Source organism: Nomascus leucogenys, chromosome 8 (genome assembly GCF_006542625.1).
Source record: "Nomascus leucogenys isolate Asia chromosome 8, Asia_NLE_v1, whole genome shotgun sequence".
Taxonomy (NCBI): Eukaryota; Metazoa; Chordata; class Mammalia; order Primates; family Hylobatidae; genus Nomascus; species Nomascus leucogenys.
In genome coordinates this window covers 19458336-19482940 of record NC_044388.1, presented here as the reverse complement: position 1 = coordinate 19482940, position 24605 = coordinate 19458336, and the positions used below count along the sequence as shown (strand labels likewise).

The following is a 24605-nucleotide window of genomic DNA, read 5'->3' as shown; positions in this document are numbered from 1 at the left end:
GATAGATGGTAGTGAGAACTAGGCTCAGGCTGAATCTGATTCTCCCAGCTCCCTTAAGACAACTTACCAGGATGACTAAGCTTCAGTTTTTCTATCTCGTAAGTCAAAAGTCTATCCCTTGTTGTCTAATATCTTTCAGAGCTACAAGAAGGATAATCGTGACCTTTATGAAATGGTTTTGCTAGCAAAGATGAAAATTCCTAACTAACCATAAATAGACTTATTCAGTGAAAGAAAGGGGATTCAGATGCAGCAGTGTGATCTTTGGTTGGTCATTAGCTTGTGTGAACCTTACTTTTCCTATCTGAAAAGTGGGCAGAAAAATATCATTCTAGTCTACATTGAAGAGTTGTTGCAAAGATCAAATGGTATCTTTGTGCTATCAAATGGTATCAAATTTTTGTGGTATCAAATGTATATCAACGTGCTTTTTAAACTGTAAAATGCACACAAATATAAAGATTATAACTTTGGGCTGCTCACCCTTAGCTTTGTTCTTTTCTATCAACAAAATGGGAGTAGTTCAATTACTTATACCTCCATGGAGATTGTAAGTAATTTAGACAACTAATAGCACAGCAACTTGAGCTCTTCTAAAGTAGTTTTTCTTATGTTTACGTTTTGTCTTTAAGATACAAATGTTGAAATATGTAGAAATAGTATAAAATCTTTTAGATTTTATTATAGTGTATACTCTTATTTGAACTAGTCCCATTCTAGAGCAGTGATTCTGAGAGTGCAGCCTCCAAATTAGCAGCATCAGCATCACCTGGGAACTTGTGAGTAATGCAGATTCTCAGGTACCACACCAGACCTACTGAATCAACAAGTCTTGGGGTGGGACCCAAAGATCCGTTTTAACAAGCCCACAGGTGATCCTGATGCTCACACAAGTCTTAGAGAAAGGCATTTATTTGGGTCTTAATTGAAGGATCTGATAAAGGCCATCATTCTCCTGGAACAGGGTGATGTCTTCGTTTTTCCAGCATGGATTTGAAACATCTGTGTCCAAACTCGTGCAGCCATTATTGAATTCCTTCATAAACATGTTCTGTTACTGCTTGCCCGGCATACAGAAGATCTGGAATGCCACTCCAGTATACCCATTATGAGGCTGACTTCAGAGTGCAAGGAAATTAAAGCTATTTATCAGACTCTTTTCCCCTTAGTGACAGGAGAAAGGAACCTTAGGCTAACAAGCTTCAAATGGGGTCTATGTATGAAAAACATGAGGCTTGACAAACATAGTTAGAATGGACTTACGTTTCTTTTGACTTTTCCCTTTGAAAATGAAAATGAATCCTTTTGTGGGCAGCACCAAATCAGTGGTGCTTACTTAAGAAATACTGGAGACAGATTCATTCCAGTTTGTTTCACAACTTAGGTGGCAGAATGGCACTTTTCCCTGGCCACTTCTTTCCTTCTTCCCATTCTAGGAGGAAATCCTAGGTAGGAGAGGGAAAGGGACTAAGGCTGTCTGTACACAATGAGCTACGTTTTGGGAAGAGGAACTTAGTATTTTAACAAAAGAAAGATTTGTCTGTGTTGTGGAGATATGACTTGGTCCGCTGCCTGTGTTTGTAAATAAAGTTTTATTGGGACATAGCCACACTCATTCATTTATGTATTGTCTATTTTCACACTACAAAGGCAGAGTTTGGTAGTTGTGACAGAGACCATGTAATCTGCAAAACCTAAATTTTTTTTACTATCTAGCCCTTTACAGAACATATTTGTCAACCCCCCTTGCAGAGGTTTCCTCTGAGCTGCTTGAAGGAAACCTTGACGGAATCAGTGGACAGGAAGGACAGTGGGAGGTGAACAGTGTGGTGAAATGCCTGTGGGTTCCTGTGGAGTCCACAGAAAGGAAACCAGAGAGAGGCAAGGTTCCATATTGCCCATTTCAGTTGGGTTCAGTATGGATTTTGAGAAGTTATTCTATTTAAAATAAATATTTTAAACTTGGGTATATATTTGCAATTGTCTAATATAGTCGTACACTGCATAACAATCTTTTGGTCAATGACAGACTGCATGTACAATGGTGGTCCCATTAATGAAGCTGAAAAATTCTCAACACCTAGTGCTATCATAGCCATCATAACATTGCAGAGCAACATAGCCACTCACATACTTGTGGTGATGCTGGGTAAATAAACCTACTACACTGCCAGTCATATAAAAGTGTAATGCATATATTTATGTACAGTATAATGATAACAAATGACCGTTACTACTTTTTGTATTTACTATATTTTTTTTTTTTTTGAGGTGTGGTCTCACTCTGTCACCCAGTCTGGAGTGCAGTGGCACGATCTCGGCTCACTGCATCCTCTACCTTCCAGGCTGAAGTGATCTTCCCACTTCAGCCTCCCAGTTAGCCGGGACCACAGGTGTGCACACCACACCCAGCTAATTTTTTGTATTTTTGGTAAAGATTTGGTTTCTCTATATTGCCCAGGTTGTTCTCGAACTCCTGACCTCTGGTGATCTGCCTGCCTCGGCCTGCCAAAGTGCTGGGATTATAGGAGTGAGCCACCATGCCTGGCTTGCCATACTTTTTATCATTATTTTAAAGTGTACTCCTTCTACTTACTAAAAAAAAAATTAACTGTAAAACAGCCTTGGGCAGGTACTTCGGGAGGTATTTCAGAAGAAGGCACTGTTATCACAGTAGATGGAGGCTCCGTGTGTGTCACTGCCCCAGAGACCTTCCAGTGGGACAAGATGTGGAGGTGGAAGACAGTGGTATCAGTGATCCTGACACTGCGTAGCAGTAGACTAATGTGTGTGTTTGTGTCTTATTTTTAACAAAATAGTTGAAAAAGAAGAAGAAAGAAAGAATGCTTATTGACTATCTCCTAGTTAGGAGAGATATTAAAAAAAAGAAAATATTTTCGTACAGCTGTACAATGTGTTTGTGTTTTAAGCTAAGTGTTACTACAATAGAGTCTAGAAGTTTAAAAAACGTACAGTAAGCTGCTTATTTTATTATTGAAGAAAGGAAAACATTTTTTATAAATGTAGTGTAGCCTAAGTGTCCAGTGTTTATAAGTCTGTAGTAGTGTACAGTAATGTTCTAGGCCTTCACATTCACTCACCACTCACTCACTGACTCACCCAGAGCAACTTCCAGGTCTGCATGCTCCATTCATGGTAACAGCCCTGTACAGATGTGCCATTTAAAAAATCTTTTATACTATATTTTTACTCTACATTTTTAATGTTAAGATACACAAATACCACTGTATTACAATTGTCTACAGTATTCAGTGTAGTAACATGCTGTACAGGGTTGTAGCCTAGGAGCAATAGGCTATACCATATAAACGTAGATGTGTAGTAGATTATACCATCTAGGTTTGTAATAAGTGCACTCTATGATGTTCATACAATGATGAAATCACCTGAATGACATATTCCTCAGAACATATCCTCATTGTTAAGTGATGCATGACTGTTATTTCTTCCTGGTGTTGGGTATTACCGGAAAAACTACTGAGTGTTTGCCTTATTATTTCCAATAGTAACTAACATTTGTTTGATACATACTTTGCATCCATTATACTATGTAATGTTCACAACAATTCCATGAGATGAATATTATCATCTTTATTTTATAGATGAGAAAACTGAAGTGCAGGAAGCTTAAATAACACAATATTACAGAGCTATTGCTAGAGGCTTGATTTAAATGCAGATTTTGTTTTTATGCCAAAGCCAGCATTCTAAAGGATTGTTTCTGAATGTTGGCCTCTCTAGCTAGGTTGGGGTGTTTTTCAAACTGCAGGTTGAGAGGTCAGTTTAGTGAGTTGCAACCAGCATAAAAAAAATAATCGAACAGAATGAAAAACACCAGAGTGTGTCATATGTAGTTTGGGTAAGTAGGTCTTGATGTATGAAACTTTTGTTTTGACTATAAAGATATTTATATACATACATATATAAGCATATTTCTGTGCACTGGGCAACAATGTAAATGATATTTCTTACCGTATCATAGTTTGAAAGCCAAGGGAGTGGACAAGGAGGAATGAAGATAAAGAAAAAAAAAATGGGAGAGCAAGAGGGAAAAATATGAATGAGTGAGAGAATGAATAACTGTCAAAGGGACAAAGAGACTCAAGGAGAGGGAGAGGAAGTAAAAGAGAGTGGGGAAAGAGGGAGAATGGACAACTCAGAGAAAGAGACACAGAGATTCAGGGAGAGTTGAGGGTGGGCAAGAGAAGGAAGACATCATATGGTTCTGTCTTTCATTCCACTCAGCAAGCACATGCCCCTACTTGATGGCAGAACTGGAGATCTCTCAGGGGATTTTAGTTTTCACACATTTCTCATGCTGTGATTCTCTTGTCATTCTCAGTGTAAGTAAAATGAAGATTTTTATTAAACATGGCTTCTAGTCATTATAGCAAAAAGATACCTGCACGTTTATGTTTATCACAACACAATTCACAATTGCAAGGATATGGAACCAACATAACTGCCCATCACTGATGAGTGGATAAAGAAAACGTGGCATATATACCCCATGCAATACTACTCAGCCATTAAAAAAAGAATGAAATACTGTCTTTTGCAGCAACTTGGATGGAGCTGAAGGCCATTATTCTAAGTGAAGTAACTCAGGAATGGAAAACCGAATACCATATGTTCTCACTTATAAGTGGGAGCTAAGCTATGGGTACACAGAGGCATGCAGAGTGGTATAATGGACTTTGGAGACTCAGAAGGGAGGAGGGTGGGAGGGAGGTAAGGGATAAAAAACTACATGTTGGGTACAGTGTATACTACTCGGTGAGAGTGCACTAAAGTCTCAGACTTCACCACTACAAAATCACCCATGTAACCAAAAACCACTTGTACGCAAAAGGTATTGAAGTTCTATATGAATGTACATACGTGTATAGGTATGTTATATATATACATGTACATACAGCCACGTGCAGGTGTCTTCTTGATATAATGACTAGAAGCCACGTTTAATAAAAATAATATATATTATTTCAATATAAATAATAAAAATAATAAAAACTATGGCTTCTCCATAACAGTATTCTATCTCATCTGATGCTCAGCTGAAAATCAGTGATCTGAACTGATGTGAAAAAAAAAATACGCTGGGTTGAAATTGCTGAGAGAAGGTATGAGATCCCTAGTACACTGCTTTCTAAGGAACTGGCAAAGGCAATTTTGAATATATGTAATTTTTGTCTTTTGAGCTAATTTTTATTCTACTGTACAGCAGCCTTTTATGTTTTAGTGGGAAACCATAGATAACAAACACATTTTAACATCTTCTATTTCCAGGGAATTCTACATCCATTAAGTATTTTACTTTTGAAGGATTCTGGACTCATTTAATGAAAAGCCCATTTGTACAGACATGGAAATTGAGTGAACATTTGTATGAAACTTCCCTGCATACCGATGCTTTCATGAGAATTCTATTACTAAGTCTCAGCAGCCACTCTACTAGATTACACTTATGTTAATTTTATCACAGAAATTGGAGCTCTGTGAGTTTAAGTCTCTTGCACAAATTTTCATCTAAAAGGTGGAAGAGCTAGATTGTAGCCTTGATTTTATGACCCCAAATTTTATATTTTTCCCACTAGACCCAGAAATAGCAACAATAGATTGAAAAATAATGTGTTACAATTTGGAAGAAAAATTTTAATTTTAAGTCTGAATATGGTGCAAAGTCTAAAATGCCTACTGTTTTGCTGCAGCTGAGTATTATAATTTTCTCCTCCCTTGGCCCAAGGGTAGTTGTTTGGGTAGTTCTTTATTTCTAGGCCCCCATTAGTAAATTAGAGTTTATATTGTTATGCTTTCTTGTGATCCATTCATGGCCTTTCTTCACTGAAGATTGTTATAAACACCAACTTTATTCTAGTTACTAACAGTGTTGCATCAAGTAGCTTGGGTAGATGCTTATTGTCATCAGCTTAAGTGGGTATTCTTTTTTAAAATAAGTGCTGAATGTAAGGTTGAGTAAGTACGACCCACCAGAGTGAACTCCATCTCAAAAGCCATCATTACCTGTTAGAAAAGAATTGTGTTTTTCCCAGCTTGCCAAAATGATGGTGCTATATATCCTATTCATCTTGTTTGGTCTTACCAGTAACATTTTTAACAAAAGAAATATCTAGGAAAAATGCTGTGGTAGTTTTGCTCCAACTTCCTATGCTAAAAACTTTATGTGTGTTGTGTAATAGGACCCTTCAGCCAGGACATCTTGTCCTACCTTTGCTCCTAAATTTCCTCATTTTTAATAAGGATTCATGCCTCCCAATGTCAAAATGTTAAAGCATATTATTTATTCTTGTTTAATGATTTTTTTCTTACCTTCAAAAGGTAGTTGCTAATGGAAATGTTTCTCCTTTCCTCTACTGGTTTTATTTTGCTGGGTGTTTATTACATTCAACCAAATACTTTCAGGAAGCTGAGATTCAGCTCTACACTCCATGGAAGCTTTGTCAGTGCAAGCAAAATATACATCCCTGTGAAAAGATACGGTATTCTTACCTCATTATAATTTTAATAACTGGTAGTATCTGACTGTCGTTTGTTCATTATTTCAGAGATCCCAGAAGACCCACTTGTGGCTGAAGAGTACTACACTGATGCATTTGATTCCTATTGTGAAGAGAGTGATGAGGAGGAAGAAGAAATAGCGTTAGAAAGACCAGAGAAAGAAATCAGGAATGAGGGATCCCAGCCTGCTTACAGAACAAACCAACAGGTATGTGACGCTCCCCGTCAGAAGCCATGGAACTGTTTAAGGTACTGATTGGACTCTCCCAGAGAGGAAAGAAAGCCTTATAAGGTGAAGTTGGGGACACGGGGACTAGGGTTATTATAATAGCTATTTGTGGTAAGTCTGGCTTTTCAAGGTCCAGAGGCAGGCAGGCCCTATGGAATTTGGAGAATCTGATCTGGACCATGTTGATGGGGGAAGAGCTGGAGTACGCTGCACTTATTCGGGGGTTGGGAGATGGCACACACCACATTGCACACTGAGGAGGGCTTTGTATACAGCTATTGAATTAAAAAATGCAAGTATCTCTTTAGCAGAGAGAATGGGATTTTTTATATACTTTTCTGTCTGGTAATCATATTTTGGGGTCATATTCACAAATTGAATGCAAATACAAATTTGTAAAGACTGACTTAGTTTTGGGGATCAGAACCAAAGATCCTGGGCTTAGGGGATAATCTTTCTAGCTACTTTTAGCCTCTCAGGACACATTCTTGCTTAAGTGGTGAGGTCTCTCTGAGTATATGCCCTATGCCCTTGTAGTAGATCTCTTTAACTATAGCAAGATTAAGCCTTATATGGGCCATAGGTCAAGAAACACCCCTGACATGTGCTTTCAGTGTTGGGTGTCTGCAAGAGAGGAATAAAACGCAAGAGGCATTTGAAGATAAAGCGGAAAGCTTTGGGCAGTGTACATACATACCTTCTTTTCTTCTTACCTTCCAATCCTAAACTTCCATGAGTTACAGAAGCTTGTATTAACTGAGAACCATGCAGCTACTAAAATAAAAGTCTACCAAAGGGCACCTAACTGAGTGAAGACTCAGCTAGAGGAGATGATTTTTGGAGTGAAGATGATTTACTCCAAAAATCCATTCAACCATTTTTAACAAAGATTATGCAATGTATCATAATATTCAATCCATTCAGCCACTTAAATCCATTCAACCATTTTAATAAAGATTATGTATCATAATATTCAATAAATAAAAGCAGTAAGAAGTGCTCTCCAATTTGATATTAGGAGAGAGAGGCAAGGAGAAGGGAACTAGTAGGGTACAGGTATGGGGCCAGGCAAAAAAAGGGATGAGATAAAGAGGAGGAAGAGATAAAGAGAAAGGACTAGAGAGAGATAATTTAGGAGACAAATACATGAAGAGAAAAACAAATACATTTTGAGAAAAATACAGCTAAAGGGGGGATTCAGAATGCCAAAATAAAAACCTTGCTTATACCGTTTCCCCATTTTTTTCCAACGGAATCTGGAGAACAACAGCACCTCTTACCACAAATTGAAAATATAATTTCTACTACCTTCTGAGCCACTGTCATAAACAACTGTAACAGATATTATTGCAACATTACAGAGCCTTCATTCTGGGCCTATGGTTGCAAAACACATGATATGCAAAATACAGTGCTCAATTTTTGGTCAAAGCATTAGCTACTAATATTGTCACTTAGAAATGTTTTTTAAGAAAATAAAACAGATTTAGAACCACATGAATAAAATACTATATGGCAAACAGCTCCTAGGTCAGGAAATACAATTTTTCCAGTCTCAGAATATCCATCTTTGGCAGTTAGAATATAGGGTTGGAAATCAGATTGCTTGCATCTATCTTCATAACTTGCGCTTTGCATGACCTTGTTCAAATTACTAACCTTCTCTGTGCCTCAGTTTTCTAATCTGTAAAGTAGGAGAATAATGGTTTCTACCTGATAGAGTGGTTTTGAGGATTAAATGAAGTAATCAATATAAAATAATTAGAATAATGCTCAGAATTTAATAAAATACTTCATGAGATATTAGCTATTATTATTATGAAGTTACTCAGTCAAGGTATCCAGTACCTCTTTATAATACTGCCAAAACTCCTTAATGTTAAAGTGAGATTTTCTAACTTGCTCTTAAGTAATTTTTATTTTTATCTTTTATTATTATTATACTTTAGGTTTTAGGGTACATGTGCACAATGTGCAGGTCTGTTACATATGTATCCATGAGCCGTGTTGGTTTGCTGCACCCATTAACTCGTCATTTAGCATCAGGTATATCTCCTAATGCTGTCCTTCCCCCCTCCCCCCAACCGACAACAGTCCCCAAGTGTGATGTTCCCCTTCTTGTGTCCATGAGTTCTCATTGTTCAATTCCCACCTATGAGTGAGAACATGCGGTGTTTGGTTTTCTGTCCCTGCGATAGTTTACTGAGCATGATGTTTTCCACTTTCATCCATGTCCCTACAAAGGACATGAACTCATCATTTTTTATGGCTGCATAGTATTCCATGGTGTATATGTGCCACATTTTCTTAATCCAGTCTATCGTTGTTGGACATTTGGGTTGGTTCCAAGTCTTTGCTATTGTGAATAGTGCCGCAATAAACATACGTGTGCATGTCTTTATAGCAGCATGATTTATAGTCCTTTGGGTATATACCCAGTAATGGGATGGCTGGGTCAAATGGTATTTCTAGTTCTAGATCCCTGAGGAATCACCACACTGACTTCCACAAAGGTTGAACTAGTTTATAGTCCCACCAACAGTGTAAAAGTGTTCCTATTTCTCCACATCCTCTCCGGCACCTGTTTTTTCCTGACTTTTGAATGATGGCCATTCTAACTGGTGTGAGATGGTATCTCATTGTGGTTTTGATTTGCATTTCTCTGATGGCCAGTGATGATGAGCATTTTTTCATGTGTTTTTTGGCTGCATAAATGTCTTCTTCTGAGAAGTGTCTGTTCATGTCCTTCACCCACTTTTGTTTTTTTCTTGTAAATTTGTTTGAGTTCATTGTAGATTCTGGGTATTAGCCCTTTGTCAGATGAGTAGGTTGCAAAAATTTTCTCCCATTCTGTAGGTTGCCTGTTCACTCTGATGGTAGTTTCTTTTGCTGTGCAGAAGCTCTTTAGTTTAATTAGATCCCATTTGTCAATTTTGGCTTTTGTTGCCATTGCTTTTGTTGTTTTAGACATGAAGTCCTTGCCCATGCCTATGTCCTGAATGGTATTGCCTAGGTTTTCTTCTAGGGTTTTTATGATTTTAGGTCTAACATGTAAGTCTTTAATCCATCTTGAATTAATTTTTGTATAAGGTGTAAGGAAGGGATCCAGTTTCAGCTTTCTACGTATGGCTAGCCAGTTTTCCAAGCACCATTTATTAAATAGGGAATCCTTTCCCCATTGCTTGTTTTTGTCAGGTTTGTCAAAGATCAGATAGTTGTAGATACGTGGCATTATTTCTGAGGGCTCTGTTCTGTTCCATTGATCTATGACTCTGTTGTGGTACCAGTACCATGCTATTTTGGTTATTGTAGCCTTGTAGTATAGTTTGAAGTCAGGTAGCATGAGGCGGGCTCTTTTTTGGTTCCATATGAACTTTAAAGTAGTTTTTTCCAATTCTGTGAAGAAAGTCATTGGTAGCTTGATGGGGATGGCATTGAATCTATAAATTACCTTGGGCAGTATGGCCATTTTCATGATATTGATTCTTCCAACTCATGAGCATGGAATGTTCTTCCATTTGTTTGTATCCTCTTTTATTTCATTGAGCAGTGGTTTGTAGTTCTCCTTGAAGAGGTCCTTCACATCCCTTGTACGTTGGATTCCTAGGTATTTTAGAAGCAATTGTGAATGGGAGTTCACTCATGATTTGGCTCTCTGTTTGTCTGTGATTGGTGTACAAGAATGCTTGTGATTTTTGTACATTAATTTTGTATCCTGAGACTTCGCTGAAGTTGCTAATCAGCTTAAGGAGATTTTGGGCTGAGACAATGGGGTTTTCTAGATATACAATCATGTCATCTGCAAACAGGGACAATTTGACTTCCTCTTTTCCTAATTGAATACATATTTCCTTCTCCTGCCTGATTGCTCTGGCCAGAACTTCCAGCACTATGTTGAATAGGAGTGGTGAGAGAGGGCATCCCTGTCTTGTGCCAGTTTTCAAAGGGAATGCTTCCAGTTTTTGCCCATTCAGTATGATATTGGCTGTGGGTTTGTCATAGACAGCTCCTATTATTTTGAGATACGTCCCATCAATACCTAATTTATTGAGAGTTTTTAGCATGAAGGGTTGTTGAATTTTGTCAAAGGCCTTTTCTGCATCTATTGAGATAATCATGTGGTTTTTGTCTTTGCTTCTGTTTATATGCTGGATTACATTTATTGATTTGCGTATGTTGAACCAGCCTTGCATCCCAGGGATGAAGCCCACTTGATCATGGTGGATAAGCTTTTTGATGTGCTGCTGGATTTGGTTTGCCAGTATTTTATTGAGGATTTTTGCATCAATGTTCATCAAGGATATTGGTCTGAAATTCTCTTTTTTGGTTATGTCTCTGCCAGGCTTTGGTATCAGGACGATGCTGGCCTCATAAAATGTGTTAGGGAGGATTCCCTCTTTTTCTATTGATTGGAATAGTTTCAGAAGGAATGGTATCAGTTCCTCCTTGTACCTCTGGTAGAATTCAGCTGTGAATCCATCAGGTCCTGGACTCTTTTTGGTTGGTAAGCTATTGATTATTGCCACAATTTCAGAGCCTGTTATTGGTCTATTCAGAGATTCAACTTCTTCCTGGTTTAGTCTTGGGAGGGTGTATTTGTCATGGAATTTATCCATTTCTTCTAGATTTTCTAGTTTATTTGCGTAGAGGTGTTTGTAGTATTCTCTGATGGTAGATTGTATTTCTGTGGGATCGGTGGTGATAACCCCTTTTTCATTTTTTATTGCATCTGTTTGATTCTTCTCGCTTTTCTTCTTTATTAGTCTTGCTAGCGGTCTATCAATTTTGTTGATCTTTTCAAAAAACCAGCTCCTGGATTCATTAATTTTTTGAAGGGCTTTTCTATTTCCTTCAGTTCTGCTCTGATTTTAGTTATTTCTTGCCTTCTGCTAGCTTTTGAATGTGTTTGCTCTTGCTTTTCTATTCTTTTAATTGTGATGTTAGGGTGTCAATTTTGGATCTTTCCTGCTTTCTCTTGTGGGCATTTAGTGCTATAAATTTCCCTCTACACACTGCTTTGAATGTGTCCCAGAGATTCTGGTATGTGTGTAATTCCTTCTTATTAGTCTTAAGGCAGATGATAAATATAAGGGCAGCAGTTTTGTTCTCTGGGTTTTGTGTCTATAACATGTTACATGACAGATTGTGATTGATTTTAAGTAATCTATTGAGACAAGATGCTAAGGCCTCTGATATGGTTTGGCTGTGTCCCCACCTGAATTTCATCTTGAATTGTAACTCCCATAATTCCCATGTGTTATGGGAGGGACATGGTGGGAGATAATTGAATCATGGGGTGGTTTCCTCAATACTGTTCTCATGGTAATGAATAAGTCTCACGAAATCTGATGATTTTATAAGGGGTTTCCTTTTTCACTTTGCTCTCATTCTCTCTTGCCTGCTGCCATGTAAGACATGGCTTTGACCTTCCACCATGACTGTGAGGCCTTTCCAGCCATGTGGAACTGTGAGTCCATTAAACCTCTTTTTCTTTATAAATTATCCAGCCTCAGGTATGTCATTATTAGCAGTGTGAGAACAGACTAAATACAGCCTCTCACATACATGATGGTATTTTGTCTTACAAACCCTGTTGGGTAGTTAGCTTATTCCTATTTTCTAATTGAGGAAACTGAGTTTCTGAGAGAGATGTAGCCTTCCTGTGGTCACGTAGCTAGGAAAGGATCAGACACATGCCTCAGGCCCACATTGGTCACATTCTCAAGTCAATGTTTTTGCTACTGTAGAATATATATTGACCTAGAATGGACTTGGCATAAGGGAAACAGAAGTGTTGCTAAGTCCATTCTAGGTCAATATACATTCTATAGTAGCAAAAGCAATACACAATAGAGTAATTTGTATAGAGTAGCAAAAACAATTACACAGTAGAGTAATTTGTATTAGAGACAGGTAATTACAACCCCATTTGTTTTCTTCTAGTAATTCAGTATAGTTTCTCTTTCCCCAAAGGTGATGAGTGTGGACTCTTCCCTTTCAGGTTATTTTCATTAGCAACATACAAATTACACTACAGAACCCAGTCATGGTCAACTTTGTGAATTGAGAGAGACCTACTGCCATCTCTCAGATTGGCCTTTTCTCCCCTTTCCCTGGTCTTGCCCTGGACCTCTGAGTGTGCCAGGGTCTGCTTAGGTGGTCGTCATACCAATGCCTTCTCTGTGTGTAATCAGATCAAAGTTGATTCCCCTTCCTTTAGATGGAGCCAAAGTCACATAGTTATTTTGATGAAAGCTGTGCTTTCAAAAAGAAACACAGCCATGGACTTCATTGAGATTGATTGCTGAGTTCTTTGTGCCACCCATGACAATCTTTTCAGTAGCAGTGTCTCTAAAGCAGTTTTATTAAGCACCTAATTGCTGCTGATTGCCAACTGTTTCTCTGCCGTGATAAGCACAGCATCAATAAAATCTTTATCACAAGCCATTATCATATTGTTGATGGCTCCTCTGCCAAGTCTGTGGTCACTGAATTGGAACCAGCATCTTAGATCTCAGGAGAATTGAGTTTATAGCTGCCATCATAACAGGGTTCTCCACAACATTTGTGCGACCTGTCACTAAAAAGTGTTTTATGCGCTCTAATGGACATGGCTTAGGGCTGCAGGCTGGCGAGTGTTTTCACAGACTCTTCTGTCTTTCCTTTGCTGCCTTGACTATCATTTTTCTCTCCAAGACTAATAAATGGCTCAGATGCATCCAGTAATACACATACTAGGTGGACAATAACGACTCGACACAAATCGTCCTTGGAAGGGCCTTGTTTAATGAATGTGGCTCTCACTGAGGCTTGTTTTAAGAAGGCTCTTCAGGACTATGGTGTTTGTTCTTCCTAAGATGAAAGGCAGCAGAGTTCCACTATTCCAGTTAATTCTGAAATTCTCAATGTTTTTTCCCCAAATCATTCAGAGGTTTTGAAATTCTTAGGAAAAACAATTGATTTTCTGCTTGGAACATTGTCCCAGGGGCAGAGAACTGGATATGTGATAGGCAAGGCCTGAGATTCTGCTGAGGTCCCTTGGATCTGATTGTCATGATGGTAGGTGCCTCCAAGAGTTCCTGCTGTTAGTTGAGTCATTAGTTTAATCAGATTGTAGTAATGGTAACAGTAATGGCTAGTATTTCCAGAACCTTCATTCTATGCTTAGTACTTTGCATGCTGTGTCAGTTCAGGTGCTCCAGGAGCAGGTGATGAGACAGAATTAGAAATAAAAAGGAAATTCCTATCAAGTAGGTGGGAGGAGTCTTAAACCATACTGATATATTTGAAGGGAAGGAAGGAAGGAAGGAGGGAAGCAAGGAAGGTTGGTTGGATGAGAACCTCAGGCTGCAGCGCAATTCTGATAAAGCCTTGGCAGGCATGCTGGCAGGCAGGAAGGAAGGTAGGGAAGGGGGGAGGGAGGGAGAGAGAGAGAGGGAGCAATTGGATGAGAGCCTCAGGCTGCACTGCGATTCTGAAAAAGGCTTGGCCTGGCCAAGAGGGAGCACAAGGTCTGTTGCTGGAGTCCAGCACTGGGAAAGAATGGCATGGCCCTAACTTCTCCATAGTGCTTACATTGCCTGGGAGTTGCCTGGGAATAGCAGGGCCTCAGCGTGGACCCTGCATTGGATCCTGAAGGTGTTGTAGCCGAGGGCTGTCAGATCACTAGGCTCCTTGCAGCAGGATCTATCTTGAAGGAACTTGTAAGTGGCATATCTCATGGCTGTCACAGGTGTATTATTTCATTTAAATCTTGCAACAACTCTGATGCATATATTCTAGATGAACTGCATCAAACTAGAATTTAACTGGCTGGAATTCAAATAAGGGAGAAGGCAGAGATAAAGGAGAAGGAGAAGGTGAAGGTAGGGGAAAGGAAGGGATCATGAATTAGAGATTTCATGTGACTCTGCTGAATGCTCCAGCATCAAAATGAGAGATATAAATCCAGTCCCTCTACTGCATCTCAGTTCCTGCATCTCTCAGACTGTAAGCCTCTTGTTGCTTTGAATTATTGTTGTAGACTTCCAGTATTGAAGATACATATTTTTCACACAATCTAGTCCCTAAGTACAAATCAGCTACTTCATTTGCTCAAAAAAGAAACAGCAGTGGAGGATATTTCAAGTGCTGACTTTAAAACCTAGGTCCCTTGAAAGATGAGACTGTTTGTGACATCCTACCTTCACACAAGAGGAAACTGAGGCATAAGGAAATTAAGTTACATCTCCAAGACCACACAGCTAGTAAGTAGCAGAACTGGACTGTATGCCTTTATTTTTAGCCTCTGCTTTATACAGTCTTTCTTCTACACAACAATTAGAATTGCTTCTCCTCCACTGATGATAGAGTAAATGCATAAGGTGCAATGGAATAGCTGTAGGGCCATTGCATTATCTGGTACTCCGGCAAGACCTTTTTACTAAACAGAATGACTGCTATGTACGAGGCAAAATTTAAACCAGTTCCAGGAAGAGTGCTGAGTTATGAAAAGTAAAACAAAAAAGACCCAACATCTCTCATCTGTTATGGGATACAGATTTACCTCCTCCTACTATGTCCTTTTCTTTTTTAAAATAAGTTGCCAGAACTGTTGAGTCCCAATAGTGGGACTTATTTGCCTGTTATTTTTACATGATCTGACCTAATTAATTTACCTTCATACTTGGGAAGAAATATTTTTTGTCTTAAATCGACCTTAGAGGTCATCAGTCCTAAAAAGCAGACTCCCAGCTGTTTCAGCTTGTCGATCATTTTTCCATTAGCATTCTGCTGGCCTGCGTCCCAGGCTGTAAAGCAATCGGCCTTGCTAAAGTGTTAGTGGATACTCCCAGTTTGGTGTGTCATTCCTTCTAGGTGATGGGCCTTCTGTAAACTGTGTGTTGCTCAAAGGAGAGACTTTGAGGTGACAATTTCCACCCCTACCCCCATCCCAGTCCTCATTTCCATCATGGTTCTTCCCCCTTCTCTCTCTCCCATTTCTTGTCCAGATCAAAGCATAGCTCATTGCTAGTCATATTAGGACCAGTCAAACCTTGCTGTGGGATACAGCACAGTGGGCTTTTTTTTTTTTTTTAACATTATGTCACTTACTTCTCTTAACAATGTGATATGCTCTTCTTTTTTTTTCTTCTGACCTTTATTTTAGGTTCAGGGGGTACATGTGTGAGTTTATGGGCTTTGTAGGAGGCTTAGACATTAAGTCTTTAAAATTAGGTCCATTATAGGGTTTAGGATCACACCTACATTTTTCATGCCAATACCAAAGCATGGAGAAAAAGGAGAAAGGCAATAGGGTGAATAAAGGGCAAAGCAAATCTGAGCAGGAATGCAAAGCATCTGAGTGTTCCCTTCAGTGTGAAGATGGTGAGGTCACCAGCCCCACGGTCTCCCTTGTTGGTGGCCGATCAGAGGTCCACAGGTCAATGGGCAAATAAAGGGACGGTGACCTTCACTGTGAGATGCCCTGTGCTCTGCTGTGCTGCTCCTGGAACTTTGGGGTGAGAGTGGTGAGACACAGCTGATAAGACTAGTTGCAACGGACCCTCTAGTGCTTTTCTCTCCAACAATCTTCTCCTTCCACTACCTTACTTTAATCCCTATTTCCCTAGCTATCATCAGAGCTGAGGTGCCCTGACCATATGGTGCGCAGAAACCCTGCAAAAAATATGAAAACCATCCTAAACAGTGTTGGCAGACAGAAAAATACAAGTCCCATCCAACTGTTTTGTGATCAGAAATTTATTTTAATTTTCTGAATATTTCATTCACCTAGACAGGGAGAGTAAATACCATTTCATGGTGTCCAGCCTGGGAGGAAAAGGTTGTGACACATGGGGGCCATTGTTGGGGGTGCATTGTTCCCACATAACCTGGTAATCTGAAGGCACAGGGGTCTATGCCATCTCTGGGAAAACACCAGTCATAATAAGACAGAGCTACCTTGCAGCATCCAGGTGTTGTGCCAAACCCTTTACATGCCTTATCCCATTCATACTCACAGCACTCGATGCAATTAACATCTCTCACCCATTTACAAATGAGAAGACTATGAAACAGACAGAATAACTAATTTGACCTAAATTACCCCATCCAATGACAGAGCTGGGGTTTATTTATTATTTTTTTATTTTTATTTTTTTGAGACGGAGTCTCGCTCTGTCGCCCAGGCTGGAGTGCAGTGGCGTGATCTCGGCTCACTGCAAGCTCCGCCTCTCGGGTTCACGCCATTCTCCTGCCTCAGCCTCCCGAGTGGCTGGGACTACAGACGCCCGCCATCACGCCCGGCTAATTTTTTTGTATTTTTAGTAGAGACGGGGTTTCACCGTGGTCTCGATCTCCTGACCTCGTGATCCACCCGCCTCGGCCTCCCAAAGTGCTGGGATTACAAGCGTGAGCCACCGCGCCCGGCCAGAGCTGGGGTTTAAACCAGCAAATATTCATTGTACCAACTTTTAGGAATTTGGAGTAAGTATAGAACTTAATGTAGAAGTTGGTAAAGGAGAAGAAAAGGAGATTCTTGGGACCTAAGTGACAGCTCCAAAGTGTGTGAAAATGGACTATGAGCTGATGATTTAAAATCATGTTTAAATCACAGGGCTACATTTTTCACTTACTCTGTGGGATTTAAATAAAAGTAAAGCTAGAACTAGAGTTAAAAATAGAAATCTGCAATAAACAACTGTGTATCACAATGACTATCTTTTGGACTGAAAAATTCTTTTGTCTTTTTGTGGCAATAAACCTCCCTTAAATTGCAGGACTTTCTTCTCTAGGCTATTGTATGTATAGAGTGGAAAGAGATTAAGTAGTTAATAAAGAGCAAGTGGAAGGATTGATTAGAGGTAGCTTTTCTTTCACTGTGCTGGAATTCTAGAAATGGATTGTTGCAGAGGGAGTATAGGCCTCACCAGTTCCTGGAAAATCCATTGCCCTGTTTTGGGTAGGTGTTATGTTGCTGTTCTATCAGCCCCGCTTTCTTTTTTCATTTCTTTATCCTTTACGTTTCTAAACCATAATTCTAAATGTCTTAAGAGTTCTGTCATTGGATACCTATGAATGTCTTTGAAACCCTAAAGCAATCCCACAGGCATTGACTTGCCGAGAACCTAGGCATTAATAAGAGACAGCTGCAGTTAGAAGGTTTTAATAATGCAGAGTAAACAAGGCATTAGCAGTGAAATGTGGACATGTTGACAGTCACGTTTCAGCAATTCTGAATTCAGCGAAAGAGGCTTTTAGTCTTATGGGAGCTGTGGGGGCTTGTTGGCAGTTTGAGTTTTGCAGATGTGGCTCTGTGTTCCTATCAGTGCACACACTTTAAGGCAGAAGGCCACCATCAGTAGTGAGATAGGAGTTACGATATTAGATTACTGATTTCAGGGAAGCCCTCACAAAGGTGCCATCAGCTCTGTCCTATGGCTTTGTGCTAAACGGCATCTTCTGCCTTCCTATGAATTATGAATGCATATAAGCAAGGGCTTGGCTTCTAATGAATTCAAGCTGAGATGTGAAAGGTACATCTGAGTGTGAAGAAGATGGATAAGGTCACCTTGGTGTTTTGGTTTCTGTAACTTAGTGACATTTTTCAGGGCTGTTCTGGACACCATTTGTGGGAGAGTAGACGATAGTTTAAAAATGCAACTTGCAGAAAAAAAGTAGGTGGGGCTGGGTACATTGGCTCATTCCTGTAATCCTAGCACTTTGGGAGGCTGAGGTGGGAGGATTGCTTGAGCTCAGGAGTTTGAGAGCAGCCTGGACAACATAGTGAGACCTAATCTCTACAAAAAATTTTTTAAATAGCTGAGCATGGTGGCATGGTGGCATGGTGGCATGGTGGCACTAAGCTACTTGGGTGGCTGAGGCAGGAACATCACTTGAGTCCAAGAGGTCGAGGCTGCAGTGAGCGATGATTAAGCCACTGTACTCCAGCCTGGGCAACAGATGAGACCCTGTCTCAAAAAAGCACTTTTAAAAATGCAACATAGATGAGTTACTTTTTGGGTCATTCATTTATGCATCACATATTTGAATGGTCTAAGCACTGGGTATATGGTAGTGAACACAATAGACATAGTTCCACCTTCATGGGATCTCACTCAGCCTTATACATTTACAGAGTGTTTATTGATTGACAGCTCCTAAATGTGTGCCTTCCATTCTTCAGTTCTATTTTCACAGAGCTCTAGACTTACATCTCCAGTCTGCCTGGGAGTGGGGTTAGGAGTCTCTAACAGACATCCTGAAATAAGTATGTACTAAAGTTAAGCCCCTCATATACTCTACCCTCAGTCCAAATTAGCTCCTCCCGAGCCAGCCTCGACTGATATCCTTTCACTCACATTCATATCCAATCCATAAGCAAAACCTATTGGCTTGACCTTTAAAGTATACTTGGAATTTGACCACTACTTACTACGTGCATTCCTACTGCCAAAGCCATCATCACCTTGCCATAGCTTCTTGCTGGTCTCCTACTAACCCTCCCGTCTCATTCAAAGCAAAGAAAGGCTTTTCAGTACTTCATCATCATCACCTCACTAAGCCCCTCTCTTCCATCAACACGAGAATTGCCCTCACTCACTCCACCCCTGTTATATTGGCTTCTTTCCAGTTTCTGGAACACACCAAGCATGTCCCTGCCTTTGGGAGCCTTGAATGCTCTTCCCGCCAGATACACAAATGATTTGCTCCCTCCCTGTCTTCAAGTCTCTGTTTATATGTCATCTTATCAGGGAGGACTCTGACCACCTTATGTGAAATAGCATTCACTGGACTGAGAATCCCCTCTTTCCTCCCCTACTTTATTTTCTTCCATAGTCTTTATTGCCATCTGAGTTGCCACTATTGCTTATTTTTTTATGGCCTGTCTCGCTCTACTAGAATGAAAGCCAGTAGAGCAGATATTCTATTTTTTTTTTCACTGCTATATTCCCAGCACCTTGAAAAGTGTTTATCACAGAACAAATACTTAGTAGTAGATATTGTGGAATACATGAATGAATGGATGCAGTGTACAGTCTAGTGGTACAGGTAGCCAATTAGCCAGGACACAAACAAAGAAGTAAGAGCAACTAGAAAACGAAGAAGCTGAAGTGATAGAGGAATGGGCATTTGGGGGTTAGGGAAGACCTATTAATAAGGGAAGTCAAGGAGAATTTCTAGAGATTGACTTTTTAGCCATGACCTGGAGGATGGAAAGGAGCCAGCCCTTGATGGGACAAAAGGGAACTGGGAGAAGAATGCTTCACGGAGAGGGAACAGAGAGTGAGGGAAAGCTCCAGGTCATGAAAACACTGGGCACGTTCCAGAAACTGCATAGTGAGCAAAAAGATCATAGTGAGCAAAAAGATCTTGGGGATGACAGAGATATTCTTTACCTTGCTTTAGGTGGCATATACATAGGTATATACATTTTTGAAAACTCATAGAATTGTACCCTTAAGATCTTGCATTTCACCATGTGCAAATTTTATCTCAATAAAAATAATGCATCATTAATAATGACATCAAAAAAAGAAAAACTACAAAAAACTACAGAGGAGTTGCAATATTCATGTAGATAGATGAGCTCTATAGGTCCTCAGCCTGCATTGAGGCCACTTCCTGGCTGCTTGTGGCCAGTGCCTGGCCACAGCTTCAAGAAGGTCTGGATACACTCAAGTGAAGCCTCTCAGGACAAAAAACATGGGTCCAGAGTGACTCTGGGTGAGGAGGGAAGAGGAAGAGGGTTTTGCATGATTTGGTTGGATTTACGTCTCTGTGGGATGGCTCTGAGAGGAGAGGTGACCAAGAGGTGAAAGAAATCAGCCCTTTTATACCCTAACATCTGTTGACATAAGGTTGACTGAGGACGTGCCTGGGGTCTGAGCAAGATGAAGCTCAGCTGAGCACTTCTCCTAGCTGGGGCTGTGATAGAAGGTTATGCATACTCTACCCTATATATACATTTATAGGTCTATGCCTGCTCAGGATTGTTTGGCAGATGGAGGACATGGTGTCAAGCCTGGCAGCACAGCATGAAAGCATGCATGCATCCATTCTCACTCAGAGCAGCTTTCAGCCACTGGAAACATAAAACACTTCTGTAGCTCTGAACCCGTCTATGTGTGTGTTGATATGTGCCAAGCCTTCTCTAGATATGCCTTTGGGAGTCAGTATAGCCTACCAGCCAGGAGAGTGCTGAGGGTGGTAGATGTAGACAGATGGCTGAGTTTTCACGCCTTCAAGGTGAAGGAGCAGTGAGCAAAAGAATCACCTTTTGGGAGACTCTCAAGAACATCTAAAGATAGATATGCAATCTCTAAGGGACTGCTGGTGCTCAAACTGAGCTCTCATCCCAAAGTAAGTTCTTGTGGCAGCTAGGTAGCTTTCATTCATTCATTCATTCATTCGTTCGTTCATTCATTCATTCATTCATTCATACAGTCACAATTCATGTTACCAAACAATATATATAATATTATATATAGTTATCATTTTACAGATATCATTCCCTTAGTTATCCATTCAGATTCAATGAGAACTATGTAAATGGTTTTCACTTACCTAACTTTCAAACAAAACCCTGTCATTGGTTTTTCATCTCCAACTCTTTAAACTTGCTCAATATTTTTCTTAACCAAATCATTTATTTGTTGTTTTTAGTCAATGTAATTTTTTTCCCTTTAACTCGTTTAGTGAGAGCAAGTTCACTGTGGATAGTGGGGGAGGGAAGAATATGGCATCTTATGTCTTTAAACCTTGCTTTCCTCTGGCTCCTTTCTCAGAATCTTTATCCACATAAAGGCTAACTGTTCTTAGACTTGGGAAAAACAAACCTCTTAGAACTAGGCTTCTCCCATGAGTGGGTTTTTATTGGTTTGTTCCCTAATAGGTGTGACAGAACCTCTTTCCTACCTTGCTGCACCTTTTTCACTGGAGTTGGCTGCAGCTTGGACAGTACACCACAACCAGAGTCTCTTGGATAAGTGACTGTCAGCAACAACTTGAGAAACAAACTGTGTCAGAAAAGGATTATTTTTCCCCAAATGGGAGGCTAAAGCTTCATCTCTCTTCTTTGTCTTTGTATACATTTGACACATAATTGGTTTTTGCTGTTGTTGTTGTTCTTAGAAACAGGGTTTTATTTTTGAAAACAGAAAAACCAAACAATATTTTTAAAATACCATCTATTGATGTCATCATATTTGGCTTGGAATACACAAGAATGCAGTGACAGAAATGTCTGTTCTAAAAACATAAACATTTTCTTATATCAATACCAACCCCTTTTAATTTAATGAATATTTTTTGAATGAAATACAACTGGATAATGAAGTGACACAGTTTTTTTCTTGTGAATTGAATCTTTCATTATGACTAGCTCTAAGTGAAGAGATAATCTGGATTATTTTGTCAAACAACTGCCTGATAACTAAATGGAGATCTACGTGGTGTGATTTTTACAATCCTGTGAAGACCCCATCTGACTTTCTCCTTTGAGATTGCCTACTTGTTGCTGCCTAAACTTTTGCTATTAGAAATTAACTCCTCTGATATGAGGCCATATGCCTTATGAAATACAAATATCCTGAGAGATATAACACGTAAATTTTATCAACCATTTTGGCTTTAATGGATCTGTCATATCTCTTCTTGACAGAGAGCATATTTTAATAGATAGGAGGATGAAAAGAAATATGAAGGCATATATTAGCTCTTTGTGAAGAAAATGTACTCGTTGGGATGTGTAGGAGTGTAGAGAAAAGAGTAAGAGCAGAGGAAGAGGAGGGTTTCTAAACTGTCATATTCCTTGACCCAATAATTCTATTTCTGATGGGCCAACCTAAAGAAATAACAATAAACATGAAACAAAGATGTATGTGTAAAGACAGTCATTGCAGTATTATTTAAAACGAAATAAAATGAAAGCAATCTAGATGTCCAATGATAAGGGTATGGATAAATACATACGATATGCCTTTAGGGAGCAGTGGTCCAGCCATTAAAATTATGCTTCTGAAGAATTTTTAATAGCATCGGAAAAAAGTCCAAACAATATTGTACATTTTCTGTTTGGAAACAGAAAAACCAAACAATATTTTTAAAATGCAATCTATTGATGTCATATTTGGCTTGGAATACCTGAGAATACAGTGACTGAAATGTCTGTTCTAAAAACATAAACATTTTTTATATCAGTACTAACCCCCTTTAATTTAATAAATTTAATATTCCAAACAATACTGTACAGCAACAGTACATTGCACTGTTTTTTGTGTATTTTATGTATAGACACATATACCATACATATATAGTATAATCCCAAATATCTACAAGATAGGCATGCATGTAGCACATATATATAGTATGATCTGAAATATCTAAGAGAGATGTATATAGAAAAGACTGACTATATATGTTTATGTGTGTGTGTTTGTATTAATAGCAGTGGGATTTGGGGTATTTATTTTCTTTGATAATTTTCTATATTTTCCAGATTAAAAATAAATGGGAATTATTAGAGAAAACGTTATTTTCAATATTTATATATTGACATTGTCTAAAAAGGGAGATTCCTTCAGATATGATAGTGTTTTTCTGTGGCTGCTAGGCAGGCATTGATAGTTATCATGTACTTCACGGATCTGACTGGACCTTTTGAGAACAGCTACCATTCCTACATAAAAGCAATGTCTAATCCATTAGTGAAATGACTGCATAGGTTTCTGAAAAAAATGTGGGCATTTGACTAAACTTGAATCTGTGGGACAGTTTTTCAGTATTGAATCTTACAAGATATTCCTCATGCCTCTAAGGCATGTTCTTATAATGGAGGGGTTTATGGCTATGGAGGAAGGAGACTTGAAGAACACTTAAGTTCATCAACAAAGAAGGCGTTGTTATTTTCACAGCATTTGAAAATCTGGCTTCCCAGAACTTAGCTGAGATGACTGAAGGCTGGTGACACTGTAATTTGGCATCTAGCGAGATGCAGTTACTCTCTCAGGCCACTTAGCTCCAGTAAAGTTCAGTTTAAATTATGAAACAGGGAAGAAATGCAAAAGTTCCAATCAGCAGCATAATTCTCAATCACACTGGCCATAATATGCTCCTGAAAGATGTTTTCTTTGACTGAATCTTTGCTACGCCCGGCTAATTTTTGTATTTTTAGTCGAGTCGGGGTTTCACCATGTTGGCCAGTCTGGTCTTGAACTCCTGACCTCAGGTGATCTACCCACCTTGGACTCCCAAAATGCTGGGATTACAGGCGTGAGCCACCATGCCCGGCCATAAATTCTTAATTTTCCTTAGTATAATCACAAATCTGAAAATAATTAACACTTTTCCCAGATCATTAGGATGCTGTTTTATATTATTTCAAGCCTGCTTGGTGGAGGACAGATTTATTTTGTATTGAAGACAATATTTTTAATCAAATACAGTTCTGAGATTTCCCCAACTCTTATGGGGGATGTCTGACTCTTAATGAGGGTTAAGGTAAATGACAAGTGATATTCTTAGATTTAGTACTCCTTGAAGACCATACCATACATGTCCAAAGAAGAGCTAGTTGTTCTCCAAGGTAAAAAATGCATTAGATTTCTGCTACATTGACTAAACTGTAAATTGAATAAAATATTTCTTTTGTTCTAATAGCATTTACTATATTTATAGATTTAATATGTGTTTATTATAGATAATTTGGAAAAGACATAAGCACACAAAGGAGACAATAAAGATCACTCGTAATTTAATCTTTTAGTCAAAACCACTGCTAACAGTTTCTGTGTATGTTTTTGCCATGAGAGGTAGAGCAATAAATCTAGAGATTGTTATGGAGAAAGTGATGTAG

The 24605-nt window shown here is 39.1% G+C and overlaps 1 protein-coding gene across 1 annotated transcript in view; it reads left to right on the top strand.

The window, feature by feature from the left end:
- Nucleotides 1–24605, top strand: part of NEK11 (NIMA related kinase 11) — a 324686-nt gene that overhangs the window by 183703 nt on the left and 116378 nt on the right. Inside the window, exon 14 of the mRNA XM_030816832.1 lies at nt 6588–6748. Coding sequence (XP_030672692.1) covers nt 6588–6748 — 161 coding nt within the window. The remainder of the gene's footprint in view (nt 1–6587; nt 6749–24605) is intronic.